At 43.7% G+C, this 24,802-nt stretch overlaps 1 protein-coding gene across 4 annotated transcripts in view; it reads right to left on the bottom strand.

Moving 5' to 3' along the window:
* pltp (phospholipid transfer protein) overlaps nt 1–23,941 on the bottom strand; it is a 43,529-nt gene extending 19,588 nt beyond the window's left edge. Inside the window, exons 1-11 of one of the 4 annotated variants that reach the window (XM_082533464.1) lie at nt 23,833–23,941; nt 20,583–20,712; nt 13,504–13,603; nt 13,287–13,415; nt 12,992–13,147; nt 12,827–12,890; nt 12,444–12,599; nt 12,193–12,369; nt 12,008–12,067; nt 3,965–4,129; nt 2,033–2,100 (exon numbers count right to left, since the gene is read on the bottom strand). In XM_082533464.1, the coding sequence (XP_082389590.1) occupies nt 2,033–2,100; nt 3,965–4,129; nt 12,008–12,067; nt 12,193–12,369; nt 12,444–12,599; nt 12,827–12,890; nt 12,992–13,147; nt 13,287–13,415; nt 13,504–13,603; nt 20,583–20,691 (1,184 nt within the window). In that variant the 5' untranslated portion in view covers nt 20,692–20,712; nt 23,833–23,941. The other 3 variants (XM_082533466.1, XM_082533465.1, XM_082533467.1) reach the window with 3 other exon arrangements.
* Nucleotides 23,942–24,802: the final 861 nt, after the last annotated feature.

The raw sequence follows: 24,802 nt of genomic DNA on the forward strand, positions 1-24,802 counted from the left end.
GGGCAGGTAGGGCATTAACAGGGAGAGGGGGGCACAAGGAAATACTTTTCTTTCTTATTTTCAGTTAAAATGTCTCGCTTTTATTTTATTTTATTTTTTTATTAAACAATATTTTTTATTGCTTTTTGCAACAGCATATAAAGGTTTGTTTTCACAGTAATATGCCGCAGTAATAAGAACACCCCCCCCACACACACACACACACACCTCCCATCCCTGCTCTCTCCCAAACCTACATCAAATAAAAACACATGAAATATGCATACATTAGTACAGTATGAAATGTTTCGCTTTTAATAAATAATTATCTGAATCTAACAACCAAAGTTTTTATCTGATGTAAAATGTATAGCAATCATACATATACCAACAAGACTGTACATCACTGTCACCACAGCGTCTGTTTTCATTCAAAGGCTTTATGGCTTTAATACCTGGGGGGCCGGTCTCTAGTCAAAATGCCCAGGCTGATGTTTTGTCCCAGTCCAGGCCTGGGCACGACACGCAGTGAATTAATCTCAGAAGGTGCATTAAAAAAATAAATGGCCGCACCAGTGGTGCACATCGCAAATTAGCTCACATAGACACATTAGTTGTGCCGCTTCTTAATGACAGTATCTTAGCTAACAACCCCAACTACCAGATTCAACTTGTAATTAGCTAAAAATAACTTAGCCTACCAGTGAGAGGGATGTTGCAAGCTGGCAGTTTTTTCAAGCGATGTTTAAATTTCCACATTCTGACACTTTAAATTCTTCAGCAGCTGTCGGCTCACCGCAGCATCAGCACCACGTAAATACATGGATACATCCGTACTCGAGACAGAATTCACAATGTGTTTTCAGGACTTTCAGGCGTATGGACCAATATTTTCTTTTCTGATCAAACCAGAAAGCTTTAAAGAGCAGCTGGGTTTGTCTCACATTAACTGGCTGAGTTAATGCCAGTTAATGCAACATTGAAATGCAGTTGATTGAACTGAAAAGCTCGACTCTGTGGGGTCAAAGTTTGCAGGCCTACGGATGCAGCTGGAATCCACAGCTGTGTGTGTTCATGGAGCTGCATGTTCACCTGCTGGACATCACTGCCTGACAAGTTTAACTGTCTTCAGAACATTGCAGAGGCCTTATTGACAATATTTGGCTCTACATATCTGTGTGAGCAGATTTTCTCTCACATGAGTCCTCAGGCAGCCTCTGAATGCTGGACACTTGGAGACCTGTGTCTCTGAGTGGGAGACCAGAGATCACATTAGCATGTGTGTCTCTGTATTAACAAACATGTCATCATATTGGCCCAGTTTATTTTTCTTATCATTGTTGTGAGGAGACCATAAATAGCATTTGGATTTTCTGTTGTGCAGTTCATTTGCTGTTATGGATAAAAAGTCTTTTTTTTGTTGTTTCATAATAGCTGATAACTATTCGCTGACAGCTGCCAACATCTGCACACAAATATAATCCTATAAAGTTGTTCTATACAGTGTGTAACTGTTCATGTAGAGCGTTATTAAATTTATTGCTAATGCAGTCATATGGCACACTGACTTCTGAGGAAATTTTAGATGCGCTCGTCATCAGAAAGGTTGCCGACCCCTGGGTTAGAGAATAATCGAGACTATATAAAAGACATGAGAAGCCCAGCAGGGAAGATAAGGGAGAGAGAGAAAGTGCGGCCGCCTCCCTCAAGAGCCAAGGAGTTACAAGGATATACTGTGTTTTGTATTAGTATTACCTTGTGTGCAATTTTGCTTTTTTTCTACATGAAATATTGAGGGGGCTCTGAGCCTAAGAATTTCTTTGCTGGTAGTGATGTGCCACTCTTACATATATAGGATAAAATAAAACTTGAAACTTGAGACTGATTGATTTTCACAGTAAGGAAGATCAAGATTCAAATATTGCTACAGGAAAAAAATCTTGCTACAGATTTCAATGTGCAAACACAATCGAGTGAGTGTGGGGTGACTGGGTTAGGCCAATCTGATATTTAATGAACATGTTGCAGAAACAAAGAAGTGAAACATGCAAACCTGCGTAGGTCAGTGTGAACAGACAGACGTTTTCCTCTCATGGAAACTTTGGCATTGAACTTGGTCTCCTGCAAGAAGGGAAAAAGACGCTTTTAGTTTCCACCTCAAAGTCTGTGAGTTTTTTCTTGTTGAAAGGCTCAAAGATCATAAATGACAAGAAGGCGCAAACACTGAAGCCACAGGGATGCTTCAACCACATTTCTGTCACGGTTCTGGGTCATGTTGACCCAGCTTTCTGTTTTTCATGCTTTGGTGTTTTTCTAGATTATGATTTATGATTTGATTTATCAGTGATACTGTTTTGATTATGATTATTATTTAGTGGGCTGTGTCAAGTCTGTCTCTCTCCGTCTAGTCCGTGTCTTAGTAAAGTGTGTTTTGCTTCCTGTTTTACTTTGAAGGTTCTTGTTCCTGTCTGATGTCAGTGTTCCAGCTTTGCTCCCCCTGTCTCGTTAGGTCTTATTTCTCCCAGCTGTGTTCCCCTTCTGTCTCTAATTCCTTGATGACTCCCTCAGTGTATTTAAGCCCAGTGTGCCTTTGTGTCACTGTCGCGTCCTTAACGTCTGTTCACCCTCTCTCCCTCTGTGTGCTCTGTTTTCCAACCTGTCTAGTTATTCGGTACTCCCAGTTTAGTTAGTGTTTTTCTGTTCTGCTTCATCCCAGCAATAAAGCTGTGTATTTTGAGTTTCTTCCGCCTCCTCGAGTCCTGCCTGCCTAGACACAGACAATTTCAGAGTTTCTTTAGGGTCTTCGTCTTCATTTCTTTGCCTGGGACAGATATATTCTCTGTATGATGTTATATAAGTAAAGCTTAGTAACTTTTAAAAGGATTCAAAGGAGTCTTTACAGCATGAACCGAGTGTGTGGGGCATTGACTTAATGACCTAGGAGCTCAGGAAGAATGATGGGGTTTCAGCAGGTCAGAGATATACTGGGAAGCTTCACCATGTAGGGCGCTACAAGTTAAAACTAGAATTTTAAGGTGAAACCTAAAATACATTTAAAATGGGGTGGTTGTAGCTCAGGTGGCAGAGCAGGTCAGCCACTAACCAGAAGGTCGGTGGTTCAATCTCAGGCTGCTCCAGGCTGCATGCCAAATATCCTTGTACCCAGGGCAGCTATGGCTGCAATGTAGCTGCCATCACCAGTGTATGAATGTGTGTGTGAATGGGTGAATGACTGAACGTGTAAAGCGCTTTGGAGTCCTTAGGGACTAAGTAAAGCGCTATACAAATGCAGGCCATTTATTTTACATTGGCAGCCAATGAAGAGAAGCCATGGAGTGACTTCATGGAGTGACATGTGAGCTTCAGCTGGTGACAGGTAAAAGTGTTGACGCAGCATTTTGCACAGTCTGAAGACAAGTCAAAGCTAATTTGTTAAAACAGAAGAAAGACGACGGTCACAATAATCAGTAAGAGCAGTTCAGCCTTTTGACACCAGCAGTCTGAGTTTAGAAATATTCATTAGATGATAAGGAAGTCATGAGAGGTTCCTGCGGTGTGTTTTTAAAGAACAGCTGTTATCCTCCGTCCGGTTAGGGTGGATTTGGAGTTTGTCTTCTGCCTCAGATTAAAAGCCATCAAACACATATAATCAGCCTTTTAAAAGGACCAGTGCAGCCATCCAGTCTTCACCAGATTATCAGGTCACCAGCGTGGCAACCAGACCAGCCCAGCTAAGACAATTTCTATCAAAGGCAGAACTGTTATTTCAGATATCACTGACTCATACAAACAGTAAAAGATCTGTTAGATATGACATGACCCATTTTAAAACAACACCAGTAATCCTAAACAAGTCCTTAAGAACGTTATCATGACGCAGTGATCAGCAGTATCAAACCAGACCACAGTGAACAGTCTTTAGAGTCTGCTTTGGTTGTGTCCAATGTGTGTGTGTGTGTGTGTGTGTGTGTGTGTGTGTATGTACCATGGTCATGCTGCTCAGCTGAACCGGAGGCTGACCTGGAGGCAGCACCATCACATTGACGATGGCAGTCATGACAACCGTGGCTCCAGACGTCTTGATGGAGGTTTTGGGCGGAGAGTTGACGGCGAGCTGGAGAGACAGTGGAGCATCCACCAGTGCCGGGTTCTACCCAGAGTACACAAGGAGAACAGAAAATCAGGCTGGTGTTACACACTGAAAAGTTGAACTTTATTAACTTGTTAAGCCCCAGGGTTATTCCTAACATTCCTGCTGGAAAATGACGTGCCCAGAGCTAACTGACTATTTCTCAGCAATTACAAACTGTGTAAATCATCTTGATATCAAAATAAAGCTGACACTTGTGAGACTTCATCAAAAACACAATGATATCACAGCAGAGGCCACTGTTTCAAAGTAATTGAGGATAAAACCATATCTTCATCATATCATACTTGTCTGATCGCACTCAGTTCATTCAACTCAAATCCTTTACTTCTCAGCCCTTTCCTCTGACCACTGGCGTGCACCAGGGATCTGTCCTGGGCCCCTTCTTTTCATTATCTACCGCTTGGACATATTTTCCGTAAATACAATATCCAGTTTCACTGTTATGCCGATGACACCCAGCTTTATCTGTCCACTAAACCTGATTCTGCTCTTCCCCCATCCTCCCTCACCCTCTGTTTAGCTGAACTAAATTCATGGTTCTCTTCTAATTTTCTCAAACTCAACAGTAATAAATCCGAGCTCCTCTTGGTCGGCTCTAAATCTACATTATCCAGAACCAACAGTTTCTCTGTTACTATCAATAACTCGCCGGTCTTTGTTTCTTCCTCTGTGAAAAGCTTGGGTGTCATCCTCCACAGCACTCTATCTTTCAATTCACACATTAATAATATTACTCGGTCTGCATGTTTTCAATTGCGCAACATTAATCGTCTCAGTCCTTTTCTCTCCCCACATGCCGCTGCCATTCTTGTCCATAGCCTTGTTACTTCCCGGATTGATTATTGTAATTTACTTCTTTACGGTCTTACTCAAAAATCCATCCACAAGCTCCAACGCGTTCAGAACTCTGCTGCCCCTATCATCACCAGGACCCCTTCTGTCCACCACATCACTCCTGTCTTGCAGCAGCTTCATTGGCTCCCGGTCAAATATCGCATCAATTTCAAAATACTCTTGTATACATTTAGGGCTATTCATCATCTCTCTCCTCCATATCTCTCTGATCTGGTTAAGATCACCGCCCCATCTCGTTGTCTCAGATCTTCTTCCCTTTCTCTCTCCGCCCCCTCCCCCCGTCTTGCAACCATGGGGAGCAGGGCTTTCAGCTGCTCCACGACTCTGGAATTCCCGACCTCCTGATTTAAGAAACATCTCTTCCTTCTCTCTCTTTAAGTCCAAACTCAAAACCCACTTGTACAAAATAGCTTATCCCACATAACCTCTCCACTCTGCTATTTTATTTGTTTATGTCTTATGCTTTTATGATTCTGTAAACTTCTTGCTTTTATGTTGCTTTTACTCTACTATGTACAGTGACCTTGAGTGTTTTGAAAGGCGCTTTCAAATAAAATGTAGTATTATTATTATTATTATTATTATCATTATTATTATTATTATTAAAACACAAAAATATAAAGCCAAATATTGTACCTATGTTTGTTGTTGCTGGTGTTTGGAATTAGGACGCTGCGGCCGTTCATATGTATATTCAGCAACTGTATGTGCAAATAAAATGTGCTGCAAAGCACAAATATGGCTTCGGGTCTGCCGTGGAGTTTCACATAAGCATTTTGCAATTTTGCCGAATTTTGCAGTATTTGGGAAATGAAGCACACTGAGAGATACAGCTAGGCAGGAAGTTTTTAACTTGACTGAAGCAAGACAGCAAAAGTAAGAGGGAATTGATTTCAATGTTTTTCACATGTGTGTCAGGGTTCCTTGACCCAGTGTTTCAGTTGGACTTCGTCACTGTTCAGTTCCCATGTATGTTTCCTGTTTTGTTGTGTTAGCCTTTTTGTCCGTGTGCATTATGTTTTACTTCATCTGTGTCAGTAGTTAGATTAAGTTCAGCTGTAATCTCACCTGTTTCTAGTCATGGTGAACCATTGGGTGAACATGGGTTCCATGCTTTGTGTTTACATCTTTTTGACTCAGTTGGTTTCTCTCAAAATGTGAAAGAACCCACCCACCACTTTAATCACACTCTAGATCTTGTTTTAACATATGGGAGGAAACTGAACATTTAACAGTGTTTCCTGAAAACCCTCTCCTGTCTGATCATTTCCTGATAACATTTACATTTACAATAATTGATTACACAGCGGTGGAGAGTAGACTTTATCACAGTAGATGTCTTTCTGAAAGCACTGTAACTAAGTTTAAGAATATAATCCACCCACTGTTATCATCTCCAATGCCCTGTACCAACATAGAGCAGAGCAGCTATCTGAACGCTACCCCAACAGAAGTCGATTATCTTGTTAATAATTTCACCTCCTCACTACGTACGACTCTGGATACTGTAGCTCCTGTGAAAACTAAGGTCTCTAATCAGAAGTACCTGACTCCGTGGTATAATTCTCAAACACGTAGCCTAAAGCAGATGACTCGTAAGCTGGAGAGGAAATGGCGTGTCACAAATTTAGAGGATCATCATTTAGCCTGGAGAAATAGTTTGCTGCTTTATAAGAAAGCCCTCCGCAAAGCCAGAACATCTTACTATTCATCACTGATTGAAGAAAATAAGAACAACCCCAGGTTTCTCTTCAGCTCTGTAGCCAGGCTGACAAACAGTCAGAGCTCTGTTGAGCCAACCATCCCTTTAACGTTAACTAGTAATGACTTCATGAACTTCTTCACAAATAAAATTTTTATCATTAGAGAAAAAATTACCAGTAATCATCCCACAGATGTAATATTATCTACAGCTACTCTTAGTACCATTGATGTTAAGTTAGACTCTTTTTCTCCAATTGATCTTTCTGAGTTAACTTCAATAATTACTTCCTCCAAACCATCAACGTGTCTTTTAGACCCCATTCCTACAAAACTGCTCAAAGAAGTCCTGCCATTAATTAATTCTTCGATCTTAAATATGATCAACCTATCTCTAATGATCGGCTATGTACCACAGGCCTTCAAGCTGGCTGTAGTTAAACCTTTACTCAAAAAGCATCTCTAGACCCAGCAGTCTTAGCTAATTATAGGCCAATCTCCAACCTTCCTTTATATCAAACATCCTTGAAAGAGTAGTTGTCAAACAGCTAACAGATCATCTGCAGAGGCTCATTGAAGAGTTTCAGTCAGGTTTCAGAGCTCATCACAGCACAGAAACAGCTTTAGTGAAGGTTACAAATGATCTTCTTATGGCCTCTGACAGTGGACTCATCTCTGTGCTTGTCCTGCTAGACCTCAGTGCAGCGTTCGATACTGTCGACCATAATATCCTATTAGAGCGATTAGAACATGCTGTAGGTATTACAGGTACTGCACTGCAGTGGTTTGTATCATATCTATCTAATAGACTCCAGTTTGTGCATGTAAATGGAAAGTCCTCTTCACACACTGAGGTTAACAACTCCAACATCATTGTCAAGTTTGCGGACGACACTACAGTGGTGGGTCTTATCACCAACAGTGATGAGACAGCTTACAGGGAGGAGGTCAGCGCCCTGACCCACTGGTGTCAAGACAACCATCTCACCCTCAACGTCGCAAAGACAAAGGAGTTGATAGTGGACTTCTGGAGGTGCAGAGAAGTACACACCCCCATCACCATCAACGGCGCTGCTGTGGAGAGAGTGAGCAGCTTCCGGTTCCTTGGTGTACATCTGGCTGAGGATCTTACGTGGTCAGGACACATAAACAAAACAGTGAGGAAGGCGCAGCAGCGCCTCTTCTTTCTCAGGAGACTGAAAAGATTCGGCATGAGCGCCCGCATCCTCAGGACCTTCTATTGCTTCCTTCTACTGGATGCATCACCACCTGGTACGGCAACAGCACCGCTTACAACCGCAAAGCTCTCCAGGGAGTAGTGCGGTGCTCTGAACGGATAATTGGAGGTGAGCTTCCCTCCCTCCAAGACATCTACAGGAAGCGGTGCCTCAGTAAAGCGGGAAGGATCATCAAGGACTCCAGTCACCCCAGCCATAAACTGTTCAGACTACTTCCATCCTTCTAACAGTCTCCATGGCCTCTGTGGTGGGTATGCAAGTGAAGAGAGAGACTACATCAAAGGACACCATCATTTCATCTGGATCCAGGGTAAGTTTCTGGACCTTGTCGGTGAAATCAGTGGAGTTCTTGATGTGGTGTGGGGTGTTCTCCACGAGAGGTGCAAGGATGGTAGCAAGGTGTTTTGCAATGTTATAAGTGGCTGAGTTTATGCTACTGACTATGGGTCTGAATGGGACAGCTTCCTTGTGGATTTTAGGAAGTCCGTAAATGCAGGGTATGGTATCCCCTGGGTAAAGGCGGTGATATGTAAGGCGGTCAGTGATTTTGTCCTTTTCAAAGTCTTGAATGCAAGCTATAACTTTCTTTTTGTAGCTGCTTTTTGTGGCCGCGCCATGAAAGATGGCGCGGCCACGTCCAGACGCCTTCCTGACCGCTCCGCTCCGACTATCCACTTTTCTTGTTTTTTACCTATTTTTTGCTCTGGTTTACATCCCAAAATCCTCTAGTCTTATAGTATACGACAGCGGATCACTTGTAAACATCGGTGCCAAGGTTGCACATCTAATCTTGGACACTTTTAAACCTGACCCTTCCTGGCCGCCAGAGATTCTACGCGGCGCGGAGAACAACAAAGGACGGGCCTCTCATCCGAGGCACAGAACAAAGAAGCGCCGGGGAAAACGCGCTGGTATTAGGAACAGCCTGAGACAGCAGGCGCATCGCGCACCACTGCCCAGTATCCTACTGGCCAATGTACAATCCATGGAGAACAAGCTCAATGACCTAAGAGCAAGGGTCACCTTCCAACGTGACATGAGGGACTGCAACATTCTGTGCTTCACGGAGACATGGCTGACCCCCACCGTGCCGGACCAGGCCGTAACTCCGTCGGATTCATTCTTTGTGCTCCGCGCGGACAGAACGGCAGAGTCGAACAAAACCAAAGGTGGGGGAGTGTGTTTCATGATAAACAGAAAGTGGTGTGATGCCAGGAGCATTTCTACTCTCTCCAGCGGCTGCTCGCCACATCTGGAGTTCCTGAGCATTAAGTGCCGCCCTTTCTATCTGCCCCGTGAGTTCACCTCAGTTATCACCACGGCGGTCTACATCCCACCCCAAGCGGACACAGGTATGACTTTGTCCGAATTACATGATGTGCTGAGCTCGCTTCAAAACAAGGACCCGGGCGCAGCCCTCATTGTAGCAGGAGACTTTAACAAAGCGAACCTCAGACAAGTCATGCCAAACTTTTACCAGCATGTCTCGTGTCCAACGAGAGGGGATCGGATTTTGGATCACTGCTACATGCCATACAAGCAGGGCTACAAAGCTGTCTCACACCCGGCTTTTGGGAAGTCTGACCACAACGCCATCTTCCTCATCCCCCAGTATAAACAAAGCATACGGAGGGAAGACGTGACCAAGAGGGAGGTAAAACGGTGGACTGCCCAATCAGAAGCTACGCTACAGGACGCACTCAACGACGTAGACTGGGACATGTTCAGAGCATGCGCAGTCGACATCAACGAGGTTACGGAAGTAGCAGTATGCTTCGTCAACATGCTAGCGGAGGAGATTATCCCCACTGCGAGAGTCACCACATTCCCAAACCAGAAACCATGGATGGACAGATCGATCCGCACTGCAGTAAACGCCAGGACCGCCTCCTACAACGCGGGTCTCGCCACTGGCGATATGAGCGCCTACAAAGCGGCCTCATACGGCGTGCGGCCCCCCCAATTTTGCACATGTCGAGGAGCGTGTCAGGCTACATTTCACTGTGTGTTATACTTGTATAACTATGCATGTGACAAATAAAGAACCTTGAACCTTGAACCTTGTGGGGTCTCGCTTTAAGGCTTCGTAGGTATTGTTGTCACTGAGGAGTGTAGTGATCTTTGTGTGGTAATCTGTAGTATTTAGGACCATGGTGCATCTTCCCTTATCAGCTGGTAAAACAGTGATGTTGTGATCTTTGCTCAGTGAAGAGTACCAAGCCACTGGTACAGATATGTGGACGACACCTGGGTCAAAATCAAGACACAAGAAGTGGAATCCTTCACCGCGCACATCAACGCTGTGGATAAAAACATCAAGTTCACCAGGGAAGACACAAAGGACGACTGTTTGCCTTTCCTGGACTGCGCTGTGCACATTGAAGAGAACGGCAACCTCAACATCGAAGTTTACCGGAAGCCCACACACACGGACCAGTACCTCCTCTTTGACTCCCATCACCCTCTGGAACACAAACTTGGAGTAATCAGGACCCTACACCACCGGGCAGAACATGTTCCCTCTAAGCCTGAAGGGAAAAAGAAGGAACACACACATGTAAAGGAAGCACTCAAAACGTGCGGCTATCCTAAATGGGCGTTCTTAAAGTCAGCAAAGAGGCACAGAAAAGAAGACCAGACACCAGCGAGGGAGGATAAGAAGGACAGACGCAACAACATTGTCATCCCCTATGTAGCCGGTGTATCAGAGAAACTCAGGAGAGTTTTCTCCAAGCACGACATCCCAGTGTATTTCAGACCCAGCAACACGCTCAGACAGAAACTGGTTCACCCGAAAGACAAAACGCCAAAACACAAACTTAACAATGTGGTGTATGCTGTACAGTGCAGCGAGGAATGCTCAGACCTCTACATTGGAGAGACCAAACAGCCACTTCACAAGCGCATGGCACAACACAGAAGAGCCACCTCCACAGGACAAGACTCAGCAGTCCATCTGCATCTTAAGGTCAAAGGTCACTCTTTCGAGGATGCCAATGTTCACATTTTGGACAGAGAGGACAGATGGTTTGAAAGAGGAGTGAAAGAAGCATCTATGTCCACTGTGAGCGACCATCTTTGAACAGAGGCGGGGTTTACGACACCAACTCTCTGCCATCTATAATCCAGTTTTGAGATCCTTCCCAGACACCTTAACGCCCACTCACATCCTGGGCCATCTGACCTCAGGAATTCGCATGATAAGGTGGGGCCAGGTTTCACAATGAACTCACCCGAAACTCTGGCTGATTGGGACCCACGCCCAGTTTCACACCTTGGCTCAGGCGATTAGAGGATCATCAGGGGTCCTTTTGTCCCTCTGTGGGGGGAAACTCCCACTAGGTTTATATCTGGGACTCTCCACCATTTGACCTTAGAACTGAAGAAGCTTCTCGGATGAGAGGTGAAACGTCTTCAAGCAACTTAAAGAAGTCCAGACGCTTTTCTTTGCAAGCTCCTTAGACTACGATGACCTGGATGACTGAGAACCTTCACAGACATGATGCATTGAGTTTTTCCTTTCCAGTCACCTTTCTCACTCACTATGTATTAACAGACCTCTCTGCATTGAATCATATCCTTTATTAACCTCTGTCTCTCTTCCACAGCATGTCTTTATCCTGTCTTCCTTCTCTCACCCCAACCAATCACAGCAGATGGCCCCGCCCCTCCCTGAGCCTGGTTCTGCCGGAGGTTTCTTCCTGTTAAAAGGGAGTTTTTCCTTCCCACTGTTGCCAAAGTGCTTGCTCGTAGGGGGTCATGTGATTGTTGGATTTTTCTCTGTATCTACCTTACCATATGAAGCACCTTGAGGCGACTATATAAATAAAATTGAATTGAATTGCAGAATCTGTTTACCAGTTCTTTAATTGTTTGTTGTTTTAGCTGTTTGGTGGTTGTTGAAATGCTTTTGTGAGTTTTTAGCTGGGATTCTGACATTTCTGCTTTACCCAATATCTGGTGGTGCATCCCATTAAACAAACCTATTTTTTAATGAGCCTCTACTCTTGCACTCCATCTCTGTTCTGTTTCTATTGTGTTGCTCTTGTGTTTCAGTCATGTTTCTGCTGTGTCTGCTCACCAGCATCATGATGAATCCAAAGTAGGTGGTTCTCAATAACATCTCCAGATCTTTGGGCATCTGAGCAGGTACAAGAAACAAACAGGAAACAGGAAACTAGTGACTTCTGTGATGGTTTTAGATGTTCTGGTTTTTATGGTTCTGGGTTAGGGTTAAGTCTAAATGTTTTGTTTATGCTGGTTGACCTTTTCATTGACTATGTGCATCTGAAAGACTCCGGCCGTGTAGTAGGAGAACAAGCCACTGTCGAAGAAGAACTCGGACAGTGCCAAGTATACCATCCGGTCATACTCTTTGATGACGGGTTCCACAGCATAGTTCACCAACGAGACGTTCTGGTGAGAAAGGTCGAAGAACATCCCCTGAGGAAACAACAGACACAATTCATTTATGGCCTCTATAAAAACTACATCAGGTAATCTCAGGTAATCTTCACCCTGAAGTGCATGTCGAGGCTCCGGGACGTCACCACGGGATCATCAATCAGCGAATAATCAATTCCAATAAACTGATCAACTTCTGTCTTCACTGGGATCGTCTCCAACAGTGAGTTCACAAGAACCAGAGCGGCATGATCCAGAGCCGGGCAGATCTGAGTGAAAGAGATAGAGGAGACGGGTGAGAGAGAGAGAGGGAGTTATGGGACAGGTGACACAGGTGACACAAAGGAGACAGGTGAGGGAGATGACACAGGTGAGCGCAAGAGGTGAGGGAGAGAGGGATGGGTGAGGGAGGTGAGACAGACGGATGGGGAGACAGGTGAGGGAGGAGAGACAGGAGAAAGACAGACATGTCAGAGAGCGACAGGTGACCAGGTACCTTTTGGTTGAGGAGGAAGCGCATGCCTGTTGTCAGAAATCTGGCCAGGAAGCCGTAAACTCTCCTTTAAAAAAGACACAGAGCTTCCTGGTTGGCTGATACTGTCACATAAGTCACATCATGCATTTAATGTTTATTGTTTATTGAATCACTGTAATTGATTACCCCAGCGTTCCACTGAACTTTGCACTCATTTTGCTGATATTGGCATCACAAGTGATGTTATTGATCTTCAGCCGTCCCTCCTCATCTCTGATCAGGTTCAGAGCTGTGTTGATGTTCACGCCCTCAGCCGACGCGTTGATGTTTCCTGTGTCGTAACTGAGAGGCAATAACATTATCATCAACAACAACATCATCTGCAATTAGTGTTCCTGTGAGCAGCAGCTCTAGTGGAGTGATTTGGTTCTCTATGGTGGAACTGCTTGGGTTGAACCATGTGTTCTGGAGGAGAACTCACAAGAACCAGTACAGGATCCGTCTGTTGAAAGTCAGTGAGATCGATGAGTTCTGAACGTCGAACAGCAAACCAACATCAGGGATGAACCGCAGATCAGCGTGAGTCAGATTCAGCTCTGTAATCTTCACACTAATACATAGCCGACAGAGAGGTGATGTTACTAAAACACATGTGGATGGGTCTAAATGATCACTTCAGATTTTGTGGGGTCACGTACTCAGTGATGGTGTACTGGAATCGTCCGTCTTCCCCCTTCATCTCCGGCATGCTGATGTTACTTAGCTCCTCTTCAACAAATTTTTGAGTTTCATACTTCACTGTAAACACAAAACAAACCTGATGATGACATTTCTAAAGTAGACATTTAAAGAGCTTTGGCAGAGAAAGTTCTTCAAACTTCCAAATAAATAACTAAATAGATAACTACCTCATCAGTAACTCTCTGGAGTTTAGAAGGACTTAGCAGCTGAGCTCCAAAATGTCCTGAAGGTTCCCAAACTCATTTAATCAGAAGAACTTTTCAACCTGACCAGTGATGTTTGGGAGTGGCAGAAAGAGCACTTTGACCAACATGTCCTCCATGTCATCCATCAGCTCCTTGTTTCTGTCAGTGATTGCTCTCCTTTCTAAAGTTCTGCACACTGTAAACTTGATACAGTCCCGATCAAAAGATGCCTTTAAAAGGCAAAATCTGTGCAAAAATGTGGATTCATTGTCATTTTCTGTCAGGTAGTCAGACTGTCATGATGTCATTCTGACTTTTGTGTCTCCCTCTCTGATGTCCATGACGTTCTGACGGCAAAGACAAAAAAGCTTTCCCTTTTTGAACGTGGTCGGGTTGTTGAACTGCATAAGCAGTCACAGCACGCCGTCACTGCTGAGGTGGGACGCCGTTAGACAGTCATTTGGAATTTCTTAAATGATCCTGAGGGTTATGGAACAAAAAAGTGCAAGACCCAAAAAAATGTCACCAGCACTGAGCTGGAGGATCCGATTGGCTGTCCATCAGGACACTTGACAATCCTCGACCCAAATTAAGGCCGTTTCTGGTGCCGACTGCAGCCCCATAACCATCAGATGGCATCTGAGACTGAAGCGCTTCAAAAACAAAAACTCTTCCTCAAAGGCCTCGTCTACTTGGACATAATACGCTGGTCAACTCAGAGTTGTCACTAGCTGAATAAAACATGGTGGACTCATCGGTGTACATTACAAGATGAGATTTACCCAGGACATACGGCAGATCATTCATGAAAACAGAGAAGTGGGTCGAGGCAGCTGCCCTGGGGTAGACCACGGCTCATGACGAAGCCCTCTGAAAAATACTGTTATAATAAACCTTTTACCTTCTTCCACACAAATAACTTTTCATCCAGCACAAAGCAGCTGCTGAAAATCCATAACATTTTAGTATATCAATCAAAAGATCACAATTTATTAAATCAGATGCAGCACTGAAGTCCAAGAATACCACCCAGAAGCCTTTCCCATCATCTAGATCATAGGTGTCAAACTCTGGCCCGCGGGCCAAATTTGGCCTGCAGCCTAATTACATTTGGCCATACCAAATTACTATTAGAGCTGTCCCGCCGGTCTTATGCAGCGCATGTACTGCTAATACTACAACTCCCAGAATGCTCTGTTGGCGTTTTGGCGCCTCAGTCAGGACAGGACCCATTAACGCCCTCTCCTGTTGACTGTAGTCATAGCAACCGCGCGAATACTGCCGCGCTACCTCTCCCAAAATGGCGAAAAGAAAGAACGAAAACAGGAGCTTCCTGGACAGGTGGGAGACAGAATATCTGTTTACTTATGTAAAAGACAGACCTGTTTGTCTTGTATGTGGAGCTCATGTGGCTTTAACCAAGGAGTACAACATTAGACGACACTATGAAACGAAACACCAAGAGAAGTACAAGGACCTGGACATGACTCAAAGGCGCCGGAAAGCAGAAGAGATGAAAAGAAGTTTTGTTTCACAACAGACTATGTTCAAAAAAGCCATATCACAAAGTGAGGCTGCTGTAAAGGCTAGTTTTGTTGTGGCAGCAGAGATCGCAAAATCAGCCCGGCCCTTCAGTGAGGGAGAGTTTGTGAAAAGTTGTATGATGAAAGTTTGCGACGTTGTGTGCCCAGAGAAAAAGCAAGCATTTTCAAGTGTTAGTCTGAGCAGAAACACAGTAGCTGATCGCACGTGAACTTGCCAACAATCTAAATAACCAGCTGATGGAGAAGGGAAACAGTTTCGTTGCATTCTCTCTCGCTGTGGATGAGAGCAGCGACGCCTCTGATACTGCCCAGCTTTCAGTCTTCATCCGTGGTGTGGACTCAACTCTCTGTGTTACGGAAGAACTTTTAGGATTAAAATCAATGCATGGAACAACCACAGAGAAGGAAATATTTGAAGAGGTTTCCAAATGTCTAACTGAAATGAAGTTGCCATGGGAAAAACTTGTGGGGTTAACGACAGATGGTGCACCAGCGATGTGTGGTCAAAGGAGCGGACTGGTGGGCAGGGTACGGGAGAAGATGCGAGCGGAGAACTGTGCAGGTGAGCTGACTGTTTATCACTGCATCATACATCAAGAATCACTTTGTGGCAAAGCCCTAAAGATGGAACATGTTATGACCGCAGTAACACGAGTAGTTAACTTTATAAGAGCCAAAGGCCTGAATCACCGCCAATTCAAATCTTTTCTTGAGGAGTGTGGTTCGGAATACGGAGACGTGCCGTATCACACGGAGGTGAGGTGGTTAAGCCGAGGGAAAGTACTGAACAGATGTTTCGAGCTACGCGAGGAAATATTTCAGTTTCTGGAAAGCAAAGGGCAAGACACAGCTGAGCTCAGGGAGCAAGAGTTTCTGTGTGAGCTGGCCTTTATGTGTGATATCACGAGCCATCTCGATGCGCTGAACCTGCAGCTTCAGGGACGGGGGCGTATCATCACAGATATGTACGCTGCAGTGAGGGCTTTTAAAACGAAATTGTGCCTGTGGCAGAATCAGATGCTACAAGGAAACCTGGGCCATTTTCCCTGCTGCCAAACGATGAACATGCAAATCTCTACTGCTGTGTTCCCATGTGCACAGTTTGCTGAAAAACTCTGTGTACTCAGTACTGAGTTTACCCGGCGGTTTGCCGACTTTGACGCCCAGAAATGTCGATTTGAACTGCTCAGTAATCCTTTTGCAGTTGACGTGGCAAAAGCACCAACAAACCTCCAAATGGAGCTGATTGAACTCCAGTGTAGTGACACGCTGAAATCAAAGTATGATGCTGTGGGCGCTTCACAATTTCCACATTTCATCCCTGACATTGTGTCAGGGATGAAATGTGGAGCACCCACGCTGCTCAGATGCTCTCCATGTTCGGCAGCACTTACCTATGTGAGCAACTATTCTCCTCAATGAAGAGAATAGTTGAATGAAGATGGCCAAAACATCTCACAGGAGACGTCTGACCGATGAACACCTTCACTCGATCCTGAGGATTTCCTCAGCTCAGAGCCTGAGCCCAGACATTGAGGAACTAGCATCCAAGAAGAGATGCCAGGTATCTGGCTTGGACGCATCAGAGTAGATCAGTGTGTAGCAAACTGAGCTATAATTAACGTTTTCTTTGTGCAATTTGTCTTGCTACTCCCAGACATGGGCTTGAATGGTTTCACGTTTAATGATATTTTTATTAGTTAAGTGGTTTATTATTGTTATTTTATTTTTACATTTATTATTAGCCTGGGGAAAAAGTTTACTGCTAAAATTTAAATCAGAAGGCTGCAAATACAATTTTTATTTAAGAAATGCATTCCAGTGATATGTTATTTAATTGGAATTTCAATTTTGCATGTGTGCAATATTAAGTTATATATGTTTATATAAGTTATATATCGTTCAGTATTAAGCGTTGCTTATTCCATATTCAGTTTTTCAGCAAAACTTATTTGAGTCTGTAAGAAAAGGTTCCTTGTTATATCTGGAGGAAGTTTTTTTCAATAAATATTAACGTTAGCCCGCGACTTTGTTCCAGTTTTGAATTTTGGCCCACTGTGTATTTGAGTTTGACACCCCTGATCTAGATCTTTATACCAGTTATCTGTCATGTGAATGAAGAGCTGGTGGAGTGACCAGGTTTGTAAGCATGTTGAAACTTAGTGAGTCAATAAATAATAAATAATACTGAATTTGTCCATAAACAACTCTCTCCATGACTTTCATTTAAACAGGGAGTAATGGGTCTGCTATTGACACCATTAAAACCAACATTCTTATTTTTTGGAATGGGAATTACACTCAACAAAAATACAAACGCAACACCTTTGTTACTGCTCCCATTCCCCATGGGATGGACGTAGAGACCTAAAATTCATTCCAGATACACAATATAACCATCCCTCCCAAACAGTGGTCACAAATCAGTCCAAATGTGTGGTAGTGGGCACATCTGCTATATTGAGATAATCCATCCCACCTCACAGGTGTGCCACATCAGGATGCTGATCTGACATCATGAGTAGTGCACAGGTGTACCTCAGACTGCCCACAACAAAAGGCCACCCTGGAATGTGCAGTTTTGTCTCACAGCAAAATGCCACAGATGCCACAAGCAATGAGGGAGCGTGCAATTGGCATGCTGACAGCAGGAATGTCAACCAGATCTGTCGCCCGTGCATTGAATGTTCATTTCTCAACCATAAGCCGTCTCCACAGGCGTTTCAGAGAATATGGCAGCACATCAACCGGCCTCACAACCGCAGACCTCGTGTAACCACACCAGCCCAGGACCTCCACATCCAGCAGGTTCACCTCCAAGATCGTCTGAGACCAGCCACCCAGACAGCTGCTGGAACAATTGGTTTGCACAACCAAACAATTTCTGCACAAACTGTCAGAAACCGTCTCAGGGACGCTCAGCTGCATGCCCGTCGTCCTCATCGGGGTCTTGACCTGACTCCAGCTCGTCACCGTAACAGACTTGTGTGGGCAAATGCTCACATTCGATGGCATCTGGCACGTTGGAGAGGTGTGCGCTTCACCGATGAATCATGGTTCACATTGTTCAGGGCAGATGGCAGCTGAGAATGTCCCAGTTCTTGCATGGCCAGCATACTCACCGGACATGTCACCCATTGAGCATGTTCGGGATGTGCTTGACCGGCGTATACGACAGCGTGTACCAGTTCCCACGAATATCCAACAACCTCGCACAGCCATTGAAGTGGAGTGGACCAACATTCCACAGGCCACAATTGACAATCTGATAGACTCCATGCGACGATGTGTTGCACTGCATGAGGCAAATGGTGGTCACACCAGATACTGACCGGTTCTGGGTCCCCAGACCCCCAATAGCGCAAAAAACTGCACATTCCAGGGTGGCCTTTTGTTGTGGGCAGTCTGAGGTACACCTGTGCACTACTCATGATGTCAGATCAGCATCCTGATGTGGCACACCTGTGAGGTGGGATGGATTATCTCAATATAGCAGATGTGCCCACTACCACACATTTGGACTGATTTGTGACCACTGTTTGGGAGGGATGGTTATATTGTGTATCTGGAATGAATTTTAGGTCTCTACGTCCATCCCATGGGGAATGGGAGCAGTAACAAAGGTGTTGCGTTTATATTTTTGTTGAGTGTATTTTCAATTCTTTTCACTGCAGTGAAAATAAGCTGCATGAAAACATCTATTAAATATGTGACTTACAGGAAGAGACACAAACTTGGCCTTAAATGATTAGGTCTTAAAATGGGTCTTAAATAATCAGGCCCCATCTTATCTTAATGACCTTGTAGTACCATATCACCCTATTAGAGCACTTGGCTCTCGCTCTGCAGGCCTACTTGTTGTTCCTAGAGTATTTAAAAGTAGAATGGGAGGCAGAGCCTTCAGTTTTCAGGCCCCTCTTCTGTGGAACCAGCTTCCAGTTTGGATTCAGGAGACAGACACTATCTCTACTTTCAAGATTAGGCTTCAAACTTTCCTTTTCCTAAAGCATATAGTTAGGGCTGGACCAGGTGACCCTGACTCCTCCCTTAGTTATGCTGCAATAGATGTAGGCTGCCGGGGATTCCCATGATGCACTGGGTGTTTCTTCTTCACTCACTAGGGATGGGTACCGGTGTCCGGTGCCATGATGGCACCGGTTCTGACATAAACGGTAGTAACCAGACCGAAAAGCAGTGCACATTTCGGTGCTTTATTTCGGTGCTTTTTTTTCCTGAGCTGTGATACACTTCTAGCCAATCATTTTACGTTTCCGAGGATAGTAGGCGGGGCCAGGTACGTACGTTCTTTTAGAGCAGAGCTACAGATTAAAAATGTCCAAGGCAAAGCGGTCAAAAGTCTGGCTGTACTTCACAGCAAAATATGCAAACTCAGCAGCAACAAGTGCTTTAAGCTGATACTGTGATACTGTCAAAGGAGGTAACTCCAAGAATCCGATTAAACAGCTGGCGACGCATAGCGTTTTTTTTAAAAGCTGAGAAATGCGCCGTATTTGATAGCTTGCTGCGAGACCTCACACCGAGCACATCTACTGCGGGTGTGTTGCCTGTTATCGGACCCGGAGTTAGCAACATCCCCCAAAACCCCGAAGAGGAGAGTCCTGGCCCCTAGCCCTGCCAGTGTAGCAGAAATGATGAGGATGATGATGCAGCAGCAGCCGTTCTTCTCTGCGTCAGTAGCTTAATGTTGTTCGTGTGTAATTTACGTTGAGTAGGCTAACCACGTTATTACATTAATGCATGTAAGGTGAACTAGCAAACATCATCATAGCTACATGCGGCTGTCTTCTTGTTTGATGGCAGATACTCCCTTCACCCTGGACAAAAAGGCTAAAACAGTTTAAAAACAGTTAAACATGAGAGGTTTTTGGACCAAGTTTGTGTTTTTTCCATTGTTTAAGCACTGCTTCCAGCCAAGAGTGATACCATATATGCCCCATAGCTGCAGAAAAGGCTAACATTGTTATCTTTTTACAAAAAACAGCTGAACATGAGAGGTTTTTGGACCAATTTTGTGTTCTCCATTCTTTAAGCACCGTTTAAGCACCGGCACAGTTTCAAAAGTACCGATTTGGCACCGGTATCGGATAAAACCTAAACGATACCCACCCTATCACTCACTATGTGTTAATAGACCTCTCTGCATTGAATTATTAGTCATTATTTATCTCTGGCTCTGCTGGAGGTTTCCTCTTGTTAAAAGGGAGTTTTTCTTTCCCACTGTCGCCAAGTGCTTGCTCAAAGGCGGTCATATGATTGTTTTAGGATTATAATGACTCATATACTCACACATGTCCAGTCCTCTGTCAGTGATACGTATTTTACAGCCTGCAGGTTCAGCAGAGGCCATGACAGACAAAGACCAGAGGAAGAGGAAGTGCACGAAATAGGAAGTCATCCTGAACCTGAATATGCCAACCTGAAACAAAGAAGAGTTCACATAAAATAATCCCACCTTTGTATTTCCATCTGTAAGGACAATAATACAGGTTTTGTAAGATGTCCTGAACATGCCATTTTTAATGTTAAACCCTTGAAATAGAGCTGAAAGAAAATGTTTGGACCTACAGTGGAGGGAAACCTAAAATAAGAACTGTGCACTGAAAAGTGCTTCTAAGGTTCTGATTCTGGTTCTTGGTTGGACTGTTTGGTAATTGCGTTTAGATGTGCACAGATGTTGTTTTCATTGTTAAATGTGGTTTTCTGGCCTTTTTAAAGAGTCACAGTCATGCTTTATAACAACATTTGTAGGATCATCTATTTCTGGTCCATCGTTTCTCCACAGCAGAACGTCTACCATCGAGTCAGGGTTGAGTCATCAGGAAAAGGAGGCAGGAGGTCATTTATGAGGTTTTGGGGATTTTTTAATAGACTGTTTAGAGGAGGTGTTTGTACCCTGAGCTGTGACTTACAGGCATCCTCACTTTATTTTTTTCTCACTCAGTTTTTTTCTCAAGCCAACTGCTCAAAGATAGCACAAAGTGTTTTATGAACCTGAAACAAGAAGCTGCGTTGGGGGTCAAAGATGATGATGGCCACATAGATCTGTGGAGTGAACACATTTCTCCATACAAACACAGTTCAACTTGAACTGCAGTAACCTCTGTTCCTCTGTTGCAACAACAACCCTCCCCCTGCTCCGAGTGCCTCTCAGCAGCTCCTGGCCTGATTTCTCTGCTTTTCTGACAGGAAGGGAAATTGTTGACTTTCTGATTAGAAATGTCCACTTTGTGGTTCCTTATTTTACTTTATTTTAGATTTAAACTGTTTTTAGACTGCAGTCAAGCAGTCAAAGGTCTTCAGCATGAAAGAACACTTCTTGGTTTCTCTTTAAGCTGAAACGTTCGCTCTAATCACATTAAAATGTCCGCCTATAAAACCAAAGTCACAGCTCCACAGCTGTTAGAAATAAACACCTCTAAATCTAAAACACTGAACCATCCTGAGCTCTCTCTACTCACATTAATGAACTTTTTTGAGTTCTGGTCTGATGTTGGTCTGTCTCCAGATTCCTTGTACAAAGAGTTGCCATAAATTGCAAAATTCTGACGTTCTTATCATGGGTCTATTTCCTTCTTTAAAATGTGGACTAAATCCTCTCAAAAATGTAAACAGAGCAACTTGGACCTTAAAAGCGCTCCTGACATGAGAAATTGTAGGAGCACTTTAAGAGGACAAAGAGTTTCCTCAGCAGCGATCGGTGGAAACAAAGTGTTGTACTACAGGAAAACCTGGATGGCAAATAGAGCTCCCAAAATCCCATCAGTTTGTTTTGTCAGGCTTTGGAGGATCCAACCCTCTCTGAAATGTGACATGCAGAGCCAATAAAAACAAACTGAATGGACAAAGTGTTGATATTAAAGGTAGATGGACTCATCAGCTCACTGGCTAACACACAAGAAAACCTTCAACCTTAAAAGCAGCTGCTTGTCTCCTACAGTCCATACCGGCTGGTGGAAGCAGGTGGAGATGACTCACTGACTTCATGCACTCAAACATGTGATCGTGGGCTTACAGTCAATTCATATATATAAACATGAGTATATAAAATGTTTGATGGTACAAACAGCCCCAGCAGTTACAGCACTTTCAGAAAGACATCTACTGTATTCAAACGTATTCCCCACTGCTGTATGATCCACTATTGTAAATGTAAATGTTTATAAGAAGATGGGGTTTTTTTGTCCTCTTTCTTTCTCCCTTTCCTATCTCTCACTCATGTCTGTCCCATCTGTAACAACTGAAAATAAAATAAATAATAAAAACAAAGATCGACCAAATGGACCAATACGGCAATGCCACGATGATCCATTTGGCAAAATAAATCCATTGGGTATCCTTGTTGGTCTTCAGACAACAATTCTGACGGCTAACCAAATGGGACAGGCAAAAAGAAAAAAAAGATGGTTTGAGGTAGGTTATTTGGAACTATCTTCTACCTCACAAAGTGTCAGTGCCTAAAACCCAAATTCTCTTTAATGGCCACCAGGGGGCGATGCCTGTGGCTTCCAAGACCCTTCCAGTCCTAAAGAAAGTCCACAGATGCTCTGACATGTGTAAACACTTTGCTGATGAGTTCGTAGTGCATCTTGACAGATTTTAAAAGATTAGATGTCATGATGAGCCTTGAACAGAGAACAAGACCTGAAAGACCACACACACATTACTCATCAGGTTTGAAGCTTCCAGCAAACTTCCAAAAAGCAGAGCATCCTCACAAATATTGACACAAGCTCAGTCTGTAATCAGTGTGTTTAATAACAGCTCAGTGCCAAGAGCCAATCAGCATCCAGCTGCTGCTGCACCCACATCTAAACATCTGGCTCACCACTAACTGCTAAGGGCTAACCTTTAATTACACTCCTTCAGAGTCCTCATTCATTCAGCTACTGAAGCTCAAACACAGACTCCACACCCAAACGCTGACCTCCAACCTCTGACCTCCCAGTCTCAGAGGCAAACAAAGCAGCAAATTTTCCCCAACAAACAATGAAAGAGTTAAATCAGTGACCTCATAACATTTTAATTCAGCCTAATAAGTCCAGCAGTTTCAGTTTAACCCTGTCCTGTCCTGCAGTCTCTCAGTGACGCTGTGGCGACGGGCGAGCTTCCTCCTGCTCTACGAGTCAGAAGCTTTTTAAGGATCTCACATCTCAATAAAATCTCTCCACCAGACACACGGTCCGTTTTGAAACGTTTTCCTCAGTGAGCTGAAAGCCTGGATGAGGATTATACTGGAGCAGGAGGTTATGTGGAGGGGGGGGGGGGTTACAGTTTAAACCTCCTCTTCCTCAGACCTGCATCTACTGAGCTGCAAATTCAAACTAACAATCACAATTTTAAAAAAAACCTCAGAAGGGGCTCACCTGTCCATGATGTCACGCTCTCTGTTTGTTTACCTGCCTGTCTGGTGTCAGCTGACCTCTGTCTGTCTGTCTCTTCTCTGAGTTGAACTCTTCCTTTTGTGTCTCCCTCTCTGATGTCAGCTGTTTTTCCTGCCTCTGAACTCTGCTCTGAATGTCTGAGTGATGAAACTCACAGATCAGCAGCTGGAGGATGAAGAGGAGGAGGAGGAGATCACGTCGAAGTTTCTGGTTTTCTGTCCCTGTTCACTCTGAGCACCGATCTCTCTGTGGAGACTTTTATCCCGAGGGAGTCACAGACTCCTCCCCCTCCCCCTCCCCCTCCTCTGTGTTTCTCTTCATGTTTTAGCTATACATTTTCTCTTTTTCTTTTGGAGAGGTCTTGAGTGAGCTGAGGGTGTTTTACTGTGTAAGGGTTCAAACCAACAACAAAACAAAAACACTGTCATGCACTCATCATTGGTGGTTTTATCTAACAGAAACTGACTTTAAAAAAATCAGAATGTGCCTCACAGTAAAAACAATAATATTGGCATAAAATAATCAGGTGTTTAAAAACCAGGACATTTATTATTAATGTTCTTTTTACATAATATTTTAAATAAATTTAGTTCCTTATTCAGATTTCAAGGATTATTTTGAACATACAAAGCTACTTGAGTCCTCCTGGTCTCAAACTGGGAGCTTTCCTGTGTGAGGCATAGCCACACCATAAAATAACTAAATAAAAAAAGTAATAATAATTTTAATCCATATTAAAAACAGTACTGTTCTGGTAGTTTGAGCAAAAGAAAAAAATAAAATAACAAAATAATATTAATTTCCCATCACATCAATCTACAGATTATAAAACTGTAAATAATAAATGATCAAAGTATTACAATGCAGTAAATTAAATACTTTTGTTGTACCTTTAACTTAACATTCAATTCAAATTAATTTTACTTACATAGCACTAAATAAATGCTGCAGATGCTTCTATTTCATTTGTATTATAAAGAACCCCAGAGAAGCCCCAACAATCAGACAACTTTCTTTAAGAAAGTTTGGAGACGGGAGTGTGATGGATGGGAGTCCAGCCTGGAAGTAATAAATGTATGAACTAGTTTTTCAGCGTCACTCTGAGACAGAATATTTCTAACTTTA

This window comes from Aulonocara stuartgranti, assembly GCF_965226115.1.
Source record: "Aulonocara stuartgranti genome assembly, chromosome: 5".
NCBI classification, from domain to species: Eukaryota; Metazoa; Chordata; class Actinopteri; order Cichliformes; family Cichlidae; genus Aulonocara; species Aulonocara stuartgranti.